Here is a 20,126-nt window from a genome sequence, read left to right on the forward strand (position 1 = left end):
CCATCATTGGTTCTAATGCATTTTTCAACAAACAGCATTACACATCTGTCAAATAAACTGCACTAATCTGCAAAACAACACATTAAAATAATACAACTAATTAACATATTGGCTCAAAAAAGGCATAACGAAGAGCAACTTCCACACAAATTCAGTAAAAATGGCACATTTACTTGAAATATCCTCAATCAAAAGTTTACTAGTAAAGCTGTTACATGTGTTAGAATTTTCGTGGTTACTTAAAAAAAATGGTAACAGTAATCTCTACACGACCTAAATGAAAATGGCGCATTTATCTAAAAACACGGTAATCGGCCAGAAATCTACCAGCACATAAAACAGAAAATGAGCATGAAAAAATTACTTTTCATATTTAATAATAAATATAAGATATAAAGCAAACACTTACCAGAGAAATAGAAACCTTGGGTATTTGACGAATAACCTGAAATTTGCCATTGCGCACATCTAAAAACAAACAACTTCAAATTAATCAAGCAAAATGTGTAAATTTGGAAAACAAGGTATTAAAAATTTACGATAGAATTTTAGCATACTTACGGATCAAAAACATACCACTCTTCAACCACAGTTCCAGAAATAAGAATGAGCCAATGACGCCAAATTACTTGGCGAGAAAGTTATTAGTAGATCTTCATGCAACCCAGAGAATCTCGTAACTCCTCCCATTTTTTGCCCCTTTTTTCTCGTGAAGATAACCTGTCAACAACGAATTCCCTTGGATCTTGGATCAGCCATCCCGCCTACTTTACTGAGTTTCTGTTTTACACTGAGATTGCTGTTGGAGTTGCAATACTGTGCCTTATCGTAGAATATATCTTTCGCAGAGCTTTTCTGTTATTAGGTGATCTTTGCTAGGCAGATTGAAAACATGCATTTTCTTCATTGTGTGAAAACAGCTTAATCTTCCGTGTTTGTGATAGGTTTTCGAAGTAAGTATTTTTAGCTTTTTATTTAGTATTACTTTATTCACGCTATTATATGAATGAGTGAAAAATCTGTGTACTGTTTAGTAATTTACTAGCAATAAATATTTGGAAAGAAATAAACGTTTTCGGTGTAACTGAATAAAAGAAATCATAGTAAATTTTGGGTATGAAACTAGTTTTAAATAGAAATTTTGATAACATTTACATTAATTATCAGTATGAGTTATTTCATAAATGTCTTTAACTATCCGAATGTTTTTAGCCGTAATAAAGTTATTATCATTCATACTTTGTCTGATAAGTTTTTTTTATTATGTTACAGATTGTTTTCATTCATGAAGATGGTTGAAACTAGTAGTATACGCCAGTTCCTGATATTGTTATATAAAGGGCTTTTATTTCGAAAGAGACATTATATAGTTACATTTTTTGAGATTGTTGTGCCTGTTATGCTTATGAGTGTGCCTGCTATAATACAGTCAGAATCCAATGCCAGTTCTCCTTATAGACCATCTGATTACGATAAACCATCAGAATATATGACAGAATGGATAGATCTAAAATTTTATCTTCCTTTTGATCCATTTGAAAAAGGAATGTATGAGATAAATATGCAGTTTGTTTTTGCACCATCAAATGGAATCGCTGAAAAACTTATGAATGCTTCAGTTGAGCTATGGAAAGAAAAAACGAAATATAAACCCAAGAGTATAGGTAAGTATATACTTATGTTGATTATATATGTATATTACATAATTATATATGAAGTGTTGTAAATGCATATTAATATGTATAAATAAAAGTAAATCTTTTTAACTTTTGTTGCATTATTTTAGCTCTGAAATGAATTTTTGAGTGACTTCTTTTTAAAGTAACAGCTCAATTACCTGGAATGCTTGAGAAATGCCGAATTCCGGATAATTGAACGTATAAAAACACAGTTCACGGTGGAAAATTCAAATGAATGGAAGAAAAAATTTTCAGTATAAAATTATAAAAAGAGTAATTTTATTTATTATCAACTTGAGGAACAGCTTTAGTGTTAGTTCTTTTGGCGATTTTTTGATTTAGCTATAAACTTTTGTTGCCAAGGCAGACCCGGCTTTGATGATAAAAAAAAAAAAAAAATGGGGGATCGTCAACAAAACCCGTTAACAAGAAAAATGTCTAGACTAAATAAAAATCCTAAAAAATAAGCTGTTTTATTGAATAAAAATTTTATCGTTAAAATAAGCTGTTTATGCTGCAAAATATCTTTCTCTAATTTTCAACTTTAGTTTCTTACATTCTGTTATTAAAAGTAAATAAAAAAAAAGTTTTGAGTTGAAGTAAATCGAATTAAATTATCGTAGCAATTACATTTTGTATCAGTGTTAGAAATAGTTTCTGTGAATTAAATTATGCAAATGGTAATAACATTATTAAGAAGTTTTTTTTTTTTTTTTTTTTTTTTAAATCACTCAATTTATTACACGTAATTTATGATTAATAAAGAGATTTTAAAGCTAGTATATGTTACTTTAGTTTCTAAGATTTATTATTAAAAGTAAAACCACCCAATTTATTACAAGTAATTTAAGATTATAAGTTAAAAGCTAAAATTAAATTATTATAATGAGTAAATTTTGTACCAATGGTAATAATACACAGTAACAGTTGTCGTAACTCATAATTTCTATTAGGCCCACCAGCGGCCGAGCGGTAAAGACGCTGAACACTGGTAGTTCGGTCCGAGGTTCGAATCCCGCGAACAGGCTTGCTGCATGGGCGTTTTCGTGGTTTTCCCCATGTGTAACATGTATATGAGCCAGTTTCCCTTAGAAAGTCCTCCACGAAAGGCATCCCTTCCCTTAGGCAGATAGCCCTAGTGTGCTTTGCCATAATTAAATACACCACCACCATAATTTCTATTAAAGATTCAAGCAGTCTTTGGAATCCACTAGTGGTGGAGTGATAAGCCACTGAACACTAGTAGTTGAGGCTGGCTGTATGGGGGTTTTTGTGTTTTTCCTTACATATAATGTGAATCTGAGCCAGTTTCTCTTATAAAGTCCTTTTTGAAGCCATCCTTCTTCTGTTAGCAGATCCCTATATTTTATTTGCCCTTTTACAATAACTATAGAGCAACAAAAATTAGCTAGAATAAAAGAAATAAATTAAAAAAGAATGTTTTTAATTATGAGTGAAATGAAATATTTTGAAAAGTAATGTTAGTTTTCATTTTTCTATGCCTTTCACTTCTGTAGCTGTTCACATCATTTTTATATGAAAGCTTTACATAGCAATGATTTAAAGCTGTGATAATAGTATTTGTAGTTACCTCACTTTTTTCATTCTTTAACAGTTTTTCCAACAGTAGTTGAGTCTTAACACATGAAATTAATTGATTTCTTAGAAAATATATCTTATTTCTGAAGTGAATATAAGGTTCCTTTATTTTGTAACCAGACTTATTTTACTTTTGGGATCTTTACTGTCACTTCCCCTATCTGTTTTCCCACCACAATGCAAATGAGGTTTTCAGTTTGTAAAACAAAGCGTGTTCTGCCTTTTAAGACCATGTATACTAGGTTGCGAGATACGATAAGATTTGTAGTCTTCAGTCTTGCATTATAATTGCCAATAGTTGAATTCAACACCACTTAAGTTTTGAGCCAACTTCATTAAACTGACTTATGCAGCCTTTGGCTACTAGTTTATTTGAATCCAAATTTTACATTTGAACTTAATTGTTGTCATAAGTTATCTTGAGCTAAAGTGCAGAATCGTCCACTTATTTGTTTGGTGCTTTTTACATGAGTAAGAATTGGATTTTTGTCAAATTTCTTTGACTTTTTAAGTGAAAATAAATTGATGTGTACATGGATAAAGTCAAGAGTGTGCACAATGCCATTTTTGTGCAATTCTGGGATTAAGTGAAAATAGGTCGAAGTGTACATGGATACCAAGTATGTACAATTCTTAAAAACGGGCCGAGCAGTGGGCGATTCTGCACATTCCCCGTTATCTTCTTACAAGTGGCTGATTGATTCATAAGTAAAGTGTGTCTTCTGTTCTTATTTAATAGTTTTGGCTGATCTTTGGAATATTTAACTGGTAGTTTGGCAACATTTTGGAGGCGATAAAGGATACTACCTAGGACTTCGGTAATAATGTGAGAGGTACTCAGTTCCGATTACGCATTATTTTGCGTGAGGGAAATGAGAGATCATGAGATATGTCATGTGACATTAATGAATTTTTGTGCAATTCTGGGATGTTTTTTGAAGTAAAAATAAGTCGATGTGTACATGGTTAAGTGATATTTTAATTAAATGATGGTTATTTTATGAATTTTATGTTTGTAGGAATTTGGTATACGTTTCAGTTGAAGTAAACGTGCATGGAAGTAATTTAAATAGGCTGATCTTTAGAATATGGTAACTGGTAGTTTGGCGACATTTTGGAGGCGATAAAGGTACCTGGATAAAGGATGGATTTTGGAGGCGATAATACCTGGGACTTTGGTAATAACGTGAGCAGTACTCAGTTCCGATTACGCATTATTTTGTGTGAGGGAAATGAGAGATCATGGGATATGTCATGTGATATTAATGGACGAATTACGGTTCTTTAATCGGAAAAGGGGGGAAATCGGGAAAAAAATCTGGAAATTTTGTATTTGGCTTTATTCTGCGGAGTTTTGTTAGATAAAATTTCTAGCATAAGTGTAATTCGGCTAGTAGATTGTTGGAAGAAGTGTTCAGTAGATAAAAAGAAAAGAAACATGTCTTTACTTCGTGAAGACAAAATGGCGGCGGGAAAAAAAAAATAGAGGTTTGCTGTAGGAGAGTTGGTCGCCAAAAAAACGCCAAGTTACCATAATGTAAAGACCAACCTTTAAATATTTGACACTAAGTATTTGTAACCATTTGTAATGTTTGCGGTATGAATTCGTTGGTGACGTTTATAATATAATAGATAATTTAGAGGTAAAAGTTTTTGGATATTTTATTTATTTTATACGTGGAAATGTTCATCTTTGGAAAGGGTATACAGTCAAAAGTCGTTAATTCGGACTCGTCGGGACTTTGGCGATTCCGGATTATAGATCATCAGTTTAAATCTGGTAAGATGGCATGCAGAAATTATAAAATTAAAAATATGAAACTGTAATTTATGAAATAAAGAACAATTATGATCTAAAGGGTATCAAAATTTACAAAAAAAAAAAAAAAAAAAAAAAAAGCTTAATATTTATTTGTTTACTTTATTAAACATTTCTTTCAATGTATTGCTTAGTTTTTTATGTGATAATACATTCTCTTTAATTCTATAAACAGACATAATTTCTTGTTCAGTTACAAAGTTCCGCTGTTCAAGTCCTATAATTGCTGTGTCGAGAATACTGACTAATTTGTCAATCGAAATTTTTTCGTTTTCAATAACCTCTGTCACTTTCTTCGCTATCGGAAGCGAATTATAATGACGAGGAATTTGATTTAAATCATATCAAAAACGGAGTACATCGAGATGAAATACTACATTTAGTAAGGAATTATAAGCCAAATAAAATAAAAACATCTGCCCTGAAGGTAAGGAAAGTGCTGACAGATCAACTTCCAATTCATGGCGCGCCGCGGCGTTAAAGATAAAGAGAGTTTAGATAAACAAAGGATATGCCTTTATCCATTTTTTGCAGCAATTCCACTTTTTGTTTAATGGACTTTGAAACATACTTTCGCTTTGTAGATCCTTTACATATTGGTAAATATATATCAGAAATTCTATTTGACATAATCGAAAGTTCAAGCTTACTTTTATAAAATTGCTCTAACAGTCTGCAAAAAATAATGAGCTGAATCCAATTTGAAGATTAAGGAACAAAGCAATCTGCAACATTAACTGAATTAGATAATTTTAGCTTGGCTTGTACCGTCCGTTATACATTAAACGCGCATTTGTAAATGTATTTTGCACACACATATTCGCAGCCATAAAGGTTTTGCGCGCATGCGTCCCGGATTATAGATCATTCCGGATTATTTGCGATCAGATAATTTCATATATGTTCTTTTTACCGGATTTAAAGATTTACAAAATTTTCATGCATTTTCGTGAAATTTTTCTAATTTATGAGAAAAAAAGCAGTGTACATGGATAGTGAAGAGTATGCGCAATGTCATTTTTGTGCAATTCTGGGATGTTTTTTTAAGTAAAAATAAGTCGACGTGTACATGGTTTAGTGATATTTTAATTAAATGATAATTATTTTGTGAATTTTATGTTTGTAGGAATTTGGTATACGTTTCAGTTGAAGTAAACATGTATTGAAATAATTTAAATATTTGACACTAAGTATTTGTAACCATTTGTAATGTTTGCTTTATGAATTCGTTGGTGACGTTTATAATATAATAGATAATTTAGAGGTAAAAGTTTTTGGATATTTTATTTATTTTATACATGGAAATGTTCATCCTTGGAAAGGGTATATACTTTTTCGCGATCAGGTAATTTCATGTATGTGCTTTTTACCGAGTTGAAAGATTCACAGAATTTTTTTGCATTTTCATGCAAATTTTTGTAATTTATGAGGAAATAGTAGTGTAGATGGTTAAGAGAAGTGTAGAAAGTTAAGAGTGTGTGCAATGCCATTTTTGTGCAATTCTGGGATGTTTTTTTAAGTAAAAATAAGTCGACGTGTAAATGGTTTATGTGTTTGTGCTATTCTGAAAAACGCGCAAGGAGTTTGCGATTGTGCACTTTTTCCCAATTTTGCAGTTAATATTTGTCATGATTAAGGAGTTTTGTTACATAAAATTTCTAGCATAAGTGTAATTCGGCTAGTAGATTGTTGGAAAAAGTGTTCAGTTAATAAAAAGAAAAGAAACATGTCTTTACTTCGTGAAGACAAAATGGCGGCAAAAAAAAAAAAGAGGGTTGCTGTAGCAGAGTTGGTCGCCAAATTTTCGCCAAAAAAACGCCAAGTTACCATAATCCAAAGATCAACCGTAGTTTTAAAAACGGATCATTTACATCATTTTCATGATTAATTTTTACTTTAGACGTAGTGATAATTTGCTTAATGTCTGCCTAAAGTTTAGATATACTATATGATTGCAAAGAATATATCTAAACTTTATAACAATTACATTTAAAGACATTAGTTTAGATACACAATATGATTGCAAAGAATATATCTCAACTTTATAACAATTACATTTAAAGACGTTGAAATCAGTATTAAAGTACTTGCCATGTATTTAAATTTTTATATATATAAATTATACACTTTTATTACAAAAAATTCAGATTTCTGTTAGATTAAAAGTCAAAGTAATGTACAAAATTTGCATAAAATTTTTTTAAAAAAAAGGTCGAGAGTTATGTCAACATACTATTAATAAGAGTAATGATACTCAATGAAGATTATTCATATGCAGCTATTAGATTGTGAGATTTAAAAAATTTGAGAATGGTAAATAATGAGCAGTATGTTTCATAATCTAGGAAACATTATATTTTTTATAGTCAGACAAATTATAAAAATGTTGTAAAAACCATAATGAAAACCTGATTTTGCTCTATGAATTCAGACAATTTGATATCCCTATAGTTCAAATTTAAGAAATGAAGCAGAAAAAGTATTTTTAGACCAAGGTAATTTTGATTTTGGCCCATTTTAAGAAACAAGTAAGAAGTCTAAATTTGCATGTGGTTCCTTACCACAGAAAACACCAAGAGTTTGCCTCATTTTGCTAAAAATCTGTTTTTTTTTGGGGGGGGGGAGTTTATAATATGCAGAGTTGACATTTAGAAAAGTATCAAGAATCATTAAAAGCATAAGTCTTGACTATCAAATTTTGGCTTTTTTAAAAATGATGTTGAAAAGTTTTTTTTTATATTGTTCTTTCCAAAGACAAAAGTAACTTTAATAATAAACTTGCAATTTATCCCTCTTGCCATCAAAGCTTTGATACATATCAAATTCATTAAAGTTACGTGGACAGAGATGGCGGCATGTGTTATAACTCAGTATTCAGGGTTACCATCAATAACTGGGTTATCATACTTTTTCATTTATCACTCCCAAAAAAGTCGACCAAAAAACTCTCATCAAAAAGACTAATACTAAAGTTGTGCCTCAACTTGTTTATCAAGCACTTTAATCCTAGCCAATGCCAATGATTATAGGTTACAGAGTGCCTATGGTTCAAAACCATGTACCTTCACATCAGAAAAATGTCTAAGTAGTGAGCAGAAATAGGAAAATTGCATATCATGATGTACACTAGAGGGAGCTATGTTAGCTCGAGAAAGTTTAAGGTTAGGAAAAATCAAGTTTTGATTTTTTTTGGAAGTTTTATGATTTAAAACTTTTTTTTTTGTATTTTTTTAAGTTTATATATATATATATATATATATTGGTATTTAAAAAAAATAATAAATTTTTAACACATAAATACAATACTAAAGTAAAAAGTGGAAAGGAAAGATTTTACAGATTAATAGGCTCACTGGCATATGGCACAAATCATAGTGAAGTAAAGATTAAATTTTCGCGACGAAATATCCAGGCAGAAATTTATTTCTGCGGGCATGATGTGATTAAATAGTGAACAAATTGATAAGAATGCAGAGGTGGCCACTTTTCAATAATATTGGAGTAGGAGAAAGCAATTATAGCAGAGCAATTACATGGTATGCGTAGGTGACAGGTGTCCGACAGTGATATTTGTTCCAAGTTTGCAGCACTATGTGTAGCTTTTCGGAATCGTGCCATTTAGAGGTTGAAAGTTAATTGTTGGTGTTTGTTGTAGCGGCAGTAGCATGAAATGATTTTTCTTATTTTAGGTGCATTTTAATAGACGTATGCACCCATGCTCGTAATTGTACAGCACAAACGAATCTACCTAACACAGGATTAAATGAAATGAAATGAGATATCGAAAAAAGAAAAACAGGCATTTCAGACATAAACGCCAAAGTAAAACTTCATAGTCGTTTATGAATTCTATTGACCATAAAATTTGGCGATTTCGCAAAACTTGCGCCAGTCATTCTCGCAGATATTTAAAGGAAAAGGTTGATCTTTATTCAGTTAGGTAGTCAACATATACGGACAGAACATAAAAAAAAAACTTAAATCACAGCTTTAGTATTAGTCCTTTTTGGCAACATTTGGGTGTGATAAATGAAAAATTGTGATAACCCTGAATACTGAGCTGAAATGCATGCCGCCATTTCTGTCCACATAAAGACTATGAATTTGGTAGGTATCAAAGCTTTGATGGTGGGAGGGATAAATTGCAAGTCTTTCTTAAAAGTTACTTTTGTGTTTTTTTTGTTTTTTTGTTTAAGATAAAAACAAAATTTAATAATTAAAGCTGATAATTTGATAATTAAACATTTCATCTAAATCTGAATTTTTCTGAAATCTGAATGAGAAATCTGAATTTTTTGCAATAAAAACTCTGTAACAAAAGTAAGAGTACAGGTTATGTATAAAAATTTGACTACATGGCAAGTACTTAAATAGTACTAATTTCAATGTCTTTAAATGTAAGTATTATAAAGTTTAGATATATTTATATAAAGTTAAGATTTATTCTTATTCTATTATAAAGTTTAGATATATAGAACAGAAGGCACACCTAGTGCTTATAACTCAGTGGAAAACTTGTGGCAAGATAACTTATAATAACAATTAATTCCAGATGTAAAATTTAAATTCAAATAAACTAGTAGCCAAAGGACACACAAATCAATTTAATCCGAAGTTAGCTCAAAACTTAACTGGCATGGAATTCAACTGTCAGCAATCTTAATGCAAGACTGAAGACTACTAATCTTATCTTATCTAGCAACCTAGTAACGCGGCCTTGAAAGGCAAAACACAGTTTGTTTTACAAACTAAAATTCTCATTTGTATTCTGGTGGGAAAATAGAGGGGGAAAGAGGACAGTAAAGATCCCAAACATAAAATAATTCTGGTTACAAAATAAAGGAACATTACATTACAGTTTGTCCCCTGATTAATTATTTACTACATCAAATAGTGTAGTGCATTTTTGTTTACATCAATGCAAATTATTTACTTTATTTAAATGTTGTCCAAAACTAAACAGGATTTTGCAAACATATTGGCCATATTTTTCTACCTATAGATACAACAATTCTTCACTTTAGAAATAAGATTTATTTTCTAAGAAATCAGTTAATTTCATGTCTTAAGAAACATCACTCAATTGCTGTTGGAAAGACTGTTTCAGAATGAAAAAAGTGAGATAACTACAAATATTATTACTACAACTTTAAACCATTGCTGTGTAAAGCTTTCATATAAAAATGATGTGGCTAGCTACAGCAGTGTGAACCATAGAAGAAAAAAAAGTAACATTACTTTTCAAAATATTTAATTTAACTCATAATTATAAACATTCTTTTTTTCTTTATTAAAACAAGCTAATTTTTATTGTCTAGTGGTTATTGTAAAAGGGGCAAACAAAGTACAGTGATCTGCATTTAATAAGTATTTATGAATAGAAAATAAATATAAATGCAGGCTAGCAGAGGAAGGATGCTTTGGTAAAGGACATTTTAAGAGGAACTGGCTCAGATTCATGTTGCATGTAAAGAAAACCACAAAAACTCCCATACAGTTAGCCTTGACTACCAGTGTTCAGTGTCTTATCACTGCACTACTAGTGGATTCCAAAGATTGTATGAATCTTTCATAGAAATCATCAGTTATTGGTATAAAATTTACTTGTTATTATAATTTAATTTTAACTTTTAGATTATAATCATTAATTACTTGTAATAAATTGACTGATTAAAAAATATGCACTTCCTAATAATGTTATTACAATTTAATTCATAATAAGTATTTTTAACAGTGGTACAAAATTTACTCGTTATGATAATTTAATTCGGTTTACTTCATCTTGAAACTTTTTTATTTACTTTTAATAATAGAATCTAAGAAACTAAAGTAACGTATACTAGTAAAGTATTTGCTTTAAAATGCATTCATTAACCTTCTGTAAATTTCATTACAACGTAACATATGATTAATTTATGGAAGTGTTTCAAGAATTTATCTTATCAGTACTAAGTGTTGAAAATTTGAGAAAAACTGTTTTTTTGCACTATTCTGTTCAAGTGTTTATTTTTTTAGGATTGTTATTTAATCTAGATCCTGACGAGTTTTGTGTATGATCTGCCTTTTTTGTCTGATCGTCAAAGCCGGATCTGCCTTGGTGACAAAAGTTTGTCGCCAAGGCAAACCTTTATAAATTATTTTTAAGTATTTATAAATTATTACCAGCTTTTGTGAATGTGAAAAGTCTTATTCTAATGCAAGGAAAATTTAATAATTAAAAGTTTCAAATAATATGTGTATAAAATTATAAAATTGGTTATTTATGATTATATGAAATTAAGTTGTTTTCATCAGGTTGCATTAACTCATTTTCATTTTCTCATTCAGTAACTAGGCCCACCAGCGGCCAAGCGGTAAAGATGCTGAACACTGGTACTTTGGTCCGAGGTTCGAATCCCATGAACGGGCTTGCTGCATGGGCGTTTTCGTGGTTTTCCCAATGTGTAATGTATATACGAGCCAGTTTCTCTTAGAAAGTCCTCCACGAAGATATCCTTCCCTTTAGGCAGATAGCCCTCATATGCTTTGCTGTAATTATATAATCCAATCCATTCAGTAATTAGGGAACTCTGTTTAAGCATTTCTATCCTTCATGCCTATTTGAAAATAATTTAACTGCAATTGCTAATTAAGACAATTGTTACAATAAAGAACTCAACTAGCTCCCAGATAAGCTAGAATAACAGACCTATGCTCACTCAGGTTTCCATTAAAAGGTAACGTGTTTACAGAAAGTTATATGAAATCATAATCGATTTAAATAAGTAGAATTAAAAATGACAATGAAAAACAGTTAAAAAACTAGAAATAAATCATGCTTTTACAAAAAGTATGTACATATCAAAGCCTAAAGACTAAAAAATAACTGGAATAATGTCTTCTCTTTCTAATAATTGTAATTTTAAAATGGTGGTTGTATTGCTATGGTTAAAAATATCTTTTATAAAGGAAATAATGGGTTTAAAATGAGGTAAAATTATGTTCTTACTTTGCAACAAGGTTGTAACATTTAAGGCTGAACTGCCATCCATGACTAAAGTTCTGCAGCTAAATACCTACTAGTTTTGTTTAGGTGAAATTAGTGACGTAAGTTTCCTTACTTGTTTAAAACTTAAGTTTTCTTACTTGTTTAATCATTACTTGGTGTGCTATTTTAACCTAGACTAAGGTTGCTTAAGAAAGTATTGGCTATCTTTGGTGGGAAAAGTTTCGTAAAGAATACTGCAGATTGATTTTTGAAGCTAAGAATTTAGTATATAGGTTACTTTACTAGTAATATTAGTTTCAACAAATTGGCAAGCATTGCTCTAATAAATTTCTTGTAAGAGGGCAGTTGCAAAAGAAATTGGTATAAAATGACCAAAACTGTAAAAGTAGAAATGTAGTCAACTTTGTTTTAATTTCTGCAAAAAAGTTAAGGAAATAGAAAAATAGAACAACAGTAAATAATCTTCAGGCCAAGTCAGCTATTTTGGTGATTTTTGAAATTTAAAATGACCTGCTAGTTGAAGAAAAAATGGGAGAAACATTTACAGAAATTTATTGAACATGATTACAATACTAACAACAACAAAACAATATGAATTTCCAGTCTACAAATCTTCAATCTTAATTAACACTTCCTGCTTTGAGGTTTGGAATAGCTTGATCATTTTGTAATAAGCTTAAATTTTTTAGTTAATGTCAGATTTTTAAAAAAATAGTATAGTCAAAAGTGGTTAATCCGGACTCGTCGGGACTTCGGCGATTCCGGATTATCGATTTTTCCGGATTATAGATCATCAGTTTAAATCTGGTAAGATGGCATGCAGAAATTATAAAATTAAAAATATGAAACCGTAATTTATGAAATAAAGAACAATTATGATCTAAAGGGTATCAAAATTTACAAAAAAAAAAAAAAAAAAAAAAAAAAAAAAAAAGCTTAATATTTATTTGCTTACTTTATTAAACATTTCTTTCAATGTAAGTTGTTTAAGTTTCTTCGTTTTATGTGATAATACTTTCTCTTTAATTCTATAAACAGACATAATTACTTCTTCATTTACAAAGTTCCGCTGTCCAAGTCCTATAATTGCTGTGTCGAGAATACTGACTAATTTGTCAATCGAAATTTATTCGTTTTCAATGCCCCCCCTCTCCCCAGTCAGAGCAGCGTGAAATTGATAAACAGATTTCGGAACAGAAATCAAACAGAAACAAAGGATATGCCTTTATCCATTTTTTGCAGCAATTCCACTTTTTGTTTAATGGACTTCGAAACATACTTTCGCTTTGTAGATCCTTTACATATTAGTAAATATATATCGGAAATTCTGTTTGACATAATCGAAAGTTCAAGCTTACTTTTATAAAATTGCTCTAACAGTCTGCAAAAAATAATAAGCCGGATCCAATTTGAAGATTAAGGAACAACGCAATCTGCGACATTAACTGAATTAGATAATTTTAGCTTAGCTTATACCGTCCATTATACATTAAATGCACATGCGTGAACGTATTATGCGCTTGTGCACACGCATATGCGCAGCCGTAAAGGTCTTACACGCATGCGTCAACGCGATGCATGCGCAGAAAGTTTGTAGCTTTGAGGTCTGGATTATAGATCATTCTGGATTATGGGTGTCTGAATTAACGACTTTTGACTGTAAAATTTTTGGGAACTTTATTTTCAATTAAAGTATTGTAGTCAGGGCGGTGGAGTCAGGAGTCATAGAGTCAGAATCAGAGTTACGCAGATTTTGGGGTAAAAAGAGTCGGAGCTGGAGTCGCTGAAAACGCGTCGACTCTGACTCCAGTTTTTGTTGGACAGTTTGAATTTGAAATGAAATTAAAGTGAACTGAAAAAAAAAAAAAAATGACGAACTGAGTTATTTTTATTTATGAACTTTATACATTAATAAATACTTATTTTCTATTTTATTGACATATTAATAAATAAATATAAGAGAGGAGGATGGATCAGATATTGACCATTGTTGATTAAACTGATTTAGTTACTTCATTTAGTTACAAATCTCATTGGTAAATTTAGGTTAGCAGCAACAGCAACAAGAATTCCCAAAAATTGATGCCATTTTTAGGAAGTGAGCAGAAAAAGAAGCAATTATTGTTCAAGCAATGTGATGGGGAAGCACATATTTGATGATAAAGAGGTTGTTAGAATTGAGAATGTTTTTAAAAGATGTTCATAACCCTAATATTTCACTAACAGATAGACTGTGGAATGATCTTTCAGAATTGGAAACTCTTATATCTACAGCATATATAACCACAAAAAAGCTCCAATCTGAGGAATTAACATGAGACGAGAATGGAAGAATGTGGCATTTGTTATTTCTGAAATGGAGGGCTTATTGCAGAAGGAATTATTTCTTCAATGAAAAAAGAGAAACTAGTTTGCTAGACAATAAGATCTTGCTGGGTTCAGTATATGTAGATCCAAAATGCCAAATTTTGTTGGATGGCGAACAAATTAAAAAGGCAAAAAAAGCCATCTATAAACTTTATTGAAATTATATAAAACAATTATTTAATGAAATTATTCTCAAAACAATTGGAGTATTTAAATCAGAATGCAGACATTGCAACTGAGTCTCTATCATCCTCTTCCAGTGATGAATTAGATTTTGAGAAATATTTGGATAATATTGAAAAGGCAAAGCGAATGAAAATAAAGAACCAAGAGCCTTTTACTTAGGCTTTATTACTTTATTAGTACTTGTTTATATGTTTACATATATATGAGGCAGTCAGAATTTATAAGTTTAAAATTCCAGGAGTGGGAGTTGGTCATGATCCCTACCGACTTTGCAGCCCTGATTGTAATTTAACTGTGCTGACTGCGACCATGAGCACAAATACATATGTGCCATTTGGACCGATTTATAAAAATTGGAGGGATGGAGCATGAATCATGTAGTAGAGCAATTTTTCTGTTCTTATTTTTTTCCCCTGTTTATTTTCGCAGCATCTAATGAGGACAGATTAGTTTTAAGTAATGTGAGATAACATACTGGTCATTATTTATAATTAACTGTTTGATTACATTGTGTTTAATTTTGTACATTTATATATTTATTTATGTATTGTTAAAAATGTGAGTGTTTTCAAAGCTTAATTTTTCTATATATACAAATAAATAATTATTTTTGTATTATAATTGTTAATATAATTATTTAATTATTAGATTTTGTTGTATAATTTTCATTACAATGAATTCTAATATAATAATAATTTTATGGTAATAAATAGTATTATAATAAAAATTAAAAATTATTACAGTCAAAAGTCTTTAATCTGGACTTGTTGGGACTCCGAATTATCGTTTTTCCGGATTATAGATCATCAGTTTAAATCTGGTAAGATGGCATGCAGAAATTATACAATTAAAAATATGAAATCGTAATTTATGAAATAAAGAGCAATTGTGATCTAAAGGGTATCAAAATTTACAAAAAAAAAAAAAAAAAAAAAAAAAAAAAAAAGCTTAATATTTATTTGCTTACTTTATTAAACATTTCTTTCAATGTAAGTTGTTTAAGTTTCTTCGTTTTATGTGATAATACTTTCTCTTTAATTCTATAAACAGACATAATTACTTCTTCATTTACAAAGTTCCGCTGTCCAAGTCCTATAATTGCTGTGTCGAGAATACTGACTAATTTGTCAATCGAAATTTATTCGTTTTCAATGCCCCCCCTCTCCCCAGTCAGAGCAGCGTGAAATTGATAAACAGATTTCGGAACAGAAATCAAACAGAAACAAAGGATATGCCTTTATCCATTTTTTGCAGCAATTCCACTTTTTGTTTAATGGACTTCGAAACATACTTTCGCTTTGTAGATCCTTTACATATTAGTAAATATATATCGGAAATTCTGTTTGACATAATCGAAAGTTCAAGCTTACTTTTATAAAATTGCTCTAACAGTCTGCAAAAAATAATAAGCCGGATCCAATTTGAAGATTAAGGAACAACGCAATCTGCGACATTAACTGAATTAGATAATTTTAGCTTAGCTTATACCGTCCATTATACATTAAATGCACATGCGTGAACGTATTATGCGCTTGTGCACACGCATATGCGCAGCCGTAAAGGTCTTACACGCATGCGTCAACGCGATGCATGCGCAGAAAGTTTGTAGCTTTGAGGTCTGGATTATAGATCATTCTGGATTATGGGTGTCTGAATTAACGACTTTTGACTGTAAAATTTTTGGGAACTTTATTTTCAATTAAAGTATTGTAGTCAGGGCGGTGGAGTCAGGAGTCATAGAGTCAGAATCAGAGTTACGCAGATTTTGGGGTAAAAAGAGTCGGAGCTGGAGTCGCTGAAAACGCGTCGACTCTGACTCCAGTTTTTGTTGGACAGTTTGAATTTGAAATGAAATTAAAGTGAACTGAAAAAAAAAAAAAAAATGACGAACTGAGTTATTTTTATTTATGAACTTTATACATTAATAAATACTTATTTTCTATTTTATTGACATATTAATAAATAAATATAAGAGAGGAGGATGGATCAGATATTGACCATTGTTGATTAAACTGATTTAGTTACTTCATTTAGTTACAAATCTCATTGGTAAATTTAGGTTAGCAGCAACAGCAACAAGAATTCCCAAAAATTGATGCCATTTTTAGGAAGTGAGCAGAAAAAGAAGCAATTATTGTTCAAGCAATGTGATGGGGAAGCACATATTTGATGATAAAGAGGTTGTTAGAATTGAGAATGTTTTTAAAAGATGTTCATAACCCTAATATTTCACTAACAGATAGACTGTGGAATGATCTTTCAGAATTGGAAACTCTTATATCTACAGCATATATAACCACAAAAAAGCTCCAATCTGAGGAATTAACATGAGACGAGAATGGAAGAATGTGGCATTTGTTATTTCTGAAATGGAGGGCTTATTGCAGAAGGAATTATTTCTTCAATGAAAAAAAGAGAAACTAGTTTGCTAGACAATAAGATCTTGCTGGGTTCAGTATATGTAGATCCAAAATGCCAAATTTTGTTGGATGGCGAACAAATTAAAAAGGCAAAAAAAGCCATCTATAAACTTTATTGAAATTATATAAAACAATTATTTAATGAAATTATTCTCAAAACAATTGGAGTATTTAAATCAGAATGCAGACATTGCAACTGAGTCTCTATCATCCTCTTCCAGTGATGAATTAGATTTTGAGAAATATTTGGATAATATTGAAAAGGCAAAGCGAATGAAAATAAAGAACCAAGAGCCTTTTACTTAGGCTTTATTACTTTATTAGTACTTGTTTATATGTTTACATATATATGAGGCAGTCAGAATTTATAAGTTTAAAATTCCAGGAGTGGGAGTTGGTCATGATCCCTACCGACTTTGCAGCCCTGATTGTAATTTAACTGTGCTGACTGCGACCATGAGCACAAATACATATGTGCCATTTGGACCGATTTATAAAAATTGGAGGGATGGAGCATGAATCATGTAGTAGAGCAATTTTTCTGTTCTTATTTTTTTCCCCTGTTTATTTTCGCAGCATCTAATGAGGACAGATTAGTTTTAAGTAATGTGAGATAACATACTGGTCATTATTTATAATTAACTGTTTGATTACATTGTGTTTAATTTTGTACATTTATATATTTATTTATGTATTGTTAAAAATGTGAGTGTTTTCAAAGCTTAATTTTTCTATATATACAAATAAATAATTATTTTTGTATTATAATTGTTAATATAATTATTTAATTATTAGATTTTGTTGTATAATTTTCATTACAATGAATTCTAATATAATAATAATTTTATGGTAATAAATAGTATTATAATAAAAATTAAAAATTATTACAGTCAAAAGTCTTTAATCTGGACTTGTTGGGACTCCGAATTATCGTTTTTCCGGATTATAGATCATCAGTTTAAATCTGGTAAGATGGCATGCAGAAATTATACAATTAAAAATATGAAATCGTAATTTATGAAATAAAGAGCAATTGTGATCTAAAGGGTATCAAAATTTACAAAAAAAAAAAAAAAAAAAAAAAAGCTTAATATTTATTTGTTTATTTTATTAAACATTTCTTTCAACGCGCGCATGCGTAAAGCAAACATTATGCATAGTCGAAATTAGAAAATTGCAACCAGAAAACTATTTTATGTGTATTCATGATATTTATAATGATGAGGAAATTGATTTAAATCATATCGGAATTCATCGAGATGAAACACTACATTAATTTAAATCATATCGGAGTTCATCCGAGATGAAACGCTACATTTAGTAAGGAATTATAACCCGAATAAAATAAAAACATCTGCCCTGAAGATGAGGATAGTGTTGACAGGGGTCTGTGACACTTTGCCGACAACTACTTAACCAACACCAGTTAGCTGGCAGGACATTTAGCCGACACGGACACTTAGCCGATATGGACACTTAGCCGAAAGGACATTTAGCCGACAAGGACATTTAGCCGACAAGGACACTTAGCCGACGGGACATTTAGCTGGCACAGACAGTTAGCCGACAGGACATTTAGCCGACAAGGACACTTAGCCAACAGGACATTAAGCCGACACGGACAGTTAGCCGACAGGACATTTAGCCGGCATGGACATTTAGCCGGCATGGACAGTTAGCCGACAGGACATTTAGCCGACACACAGAATTCGCTGTCAGGGCATTTAGCTATGAGACAGTTAACTGTCAAGACATTTAGTCAACAGGACACTAAGCTGACAGTGACGTTTATCTGATGCGTACGCAATAATTATTTAAATTTACAATCAATTACAAAATTTTTCGACTTCTCCATTAAGTTCAATATTTAAGTTATTTTTTTTAGTATCAGTAAAATTCATTTTTCGATTCTTGAAGATCTCATATGCGCTTTTAATTATTGTGTTAATTTAGCATTGTTTGATATTGGCTAAATTGAAAAAGCACTGATATTCTCGTCGGGGAATATGAATTAAATTTCGAAAGGAAAAAGAATTTATTTTACCTAAATACGGCGGTTACTTTCAATTCCTATATTAAAATGTTCACAATTACATTTTAATATGGGATCTTCAAAAATTATCCGTAAAGCTTCTTCATTTAATCAACTTTCACATCATTAATAATTTTTCTTGTTTACTTAATGATATTAATTTTCTAATCTCGCTCTTCAAATTTCTAATTTCATTACTATTTTGCTCATCACATCCTGTTACATTCCTTGCCTTAAAAAATTGTTTGGTTCCTCCCACTAATGAAATTTCCTTTCCCTGTCATGAAAAATCTGAATAATTCAATAAAAAATGTTGTTATTCTTTAATTACACTTTTTTGTAGAAATATATGGCGGCGAGGGTTAGTTTAGCAAATATATTTTATTTTGTTATTAAAAACAATTAAAAAGAGTGAATTTTTAAGACCAGCAAAGGTATAAATTATTTGTGACCTCTATAATTTGCAGTTCATGCCACCATCCTTGAGATACAAATTCTGTAGCATTTTATTGACCACGCTTCTCGCTTAAAATACTTACTTAGGTTAATGTTTATAGCCCTAAACTAGTGCATAATGTTTAATTTAGAAGTAAAATTTTCTTTAAGGTTTTGTTTTCATAACTGAAGCTGCAGAAGGACATGGTAATGGGAAAATTTTTGGTGCCCATTTTCCTGAATGTAATTATAAAGTTTGAGCCTAAAAAGGCAATTTTCATTGCAAGAGACTGGTTATATCTTAAGACTTTATTTCTGTTAGACTCAGCAGCTGCCGAACAGTAAAGTCACTAAACACTGGCAGTTCGGTCCAAATTTGAATCCCGCGAACAGACAGCTGTTTTCGTGGTTTTTCCCATGTGTAGCATGTATACGAGGCAGTTTTCCTTGGAAAGTCTTCCACGAAGGCATCCCTCCCCTTAAATAATTTAAACTGTTGGCTTAGTGTTGACTAAATAGCCCTCTGGCTTTGCCGTAATTACATAAACCAAACTTACTTGTGTTAGGTGGTCGCTAAACCAAAAACAAGAAAGAGAAGGAA

At 30.8% G+C, this 20,126-nt stretch overlaps 1 protein-coding gene across 2 annotated transcripts in view; it reads left to right on the forward strand.

Annotated features, from left to right (window-relative positions):
- The first annotated feature begins 742 nt into the window (after positions 1-742).
- LOC118192633 (phospholipid-transporting ATPase ABCA3-like) overlaps positions 743-20,126 on the forward strand; it is a 193,165-nt gene continuing 173,781 nt past the window's right edge. Inside the window, exons 1-2 of one of the 2 annotated variants that reach the window (XM_085813161.1) lie at positions 743-953; positions 1,273-1,664. In XM_085813161.1, coding sequence (XP_085669287.1) covers positions 1,286-1,664 — 379 coding nt within the window. In that variant the 5' untranslated portion in view covers positions 743-953; positions 1,273-1,285. Of the gene's footprint in view, positions 954-1,272; positions 1,665-11,518; positions 11,628-20,126 lie in introns of those variants that run through there. The other variant, XM_085813162.1, reaches the window with a different exon arrangement.

The sequence above is a fragment of the Stegodyphus dumicola genome, chromosome 3 (genome assembly GCF_044657685.1).
Source record: "Stegodyphus dumicola isolate Sdum_Otavi_A_Nest chromosome 3, ASM4465768v1".
NCBI classification, from domain to species: domain Eukaryota; kingdom Metazoa; phylum Arthropoda; class Arachnida; order Araneae; family Eresidae; genus Stegodyphus; species Stegodyphus dumicola.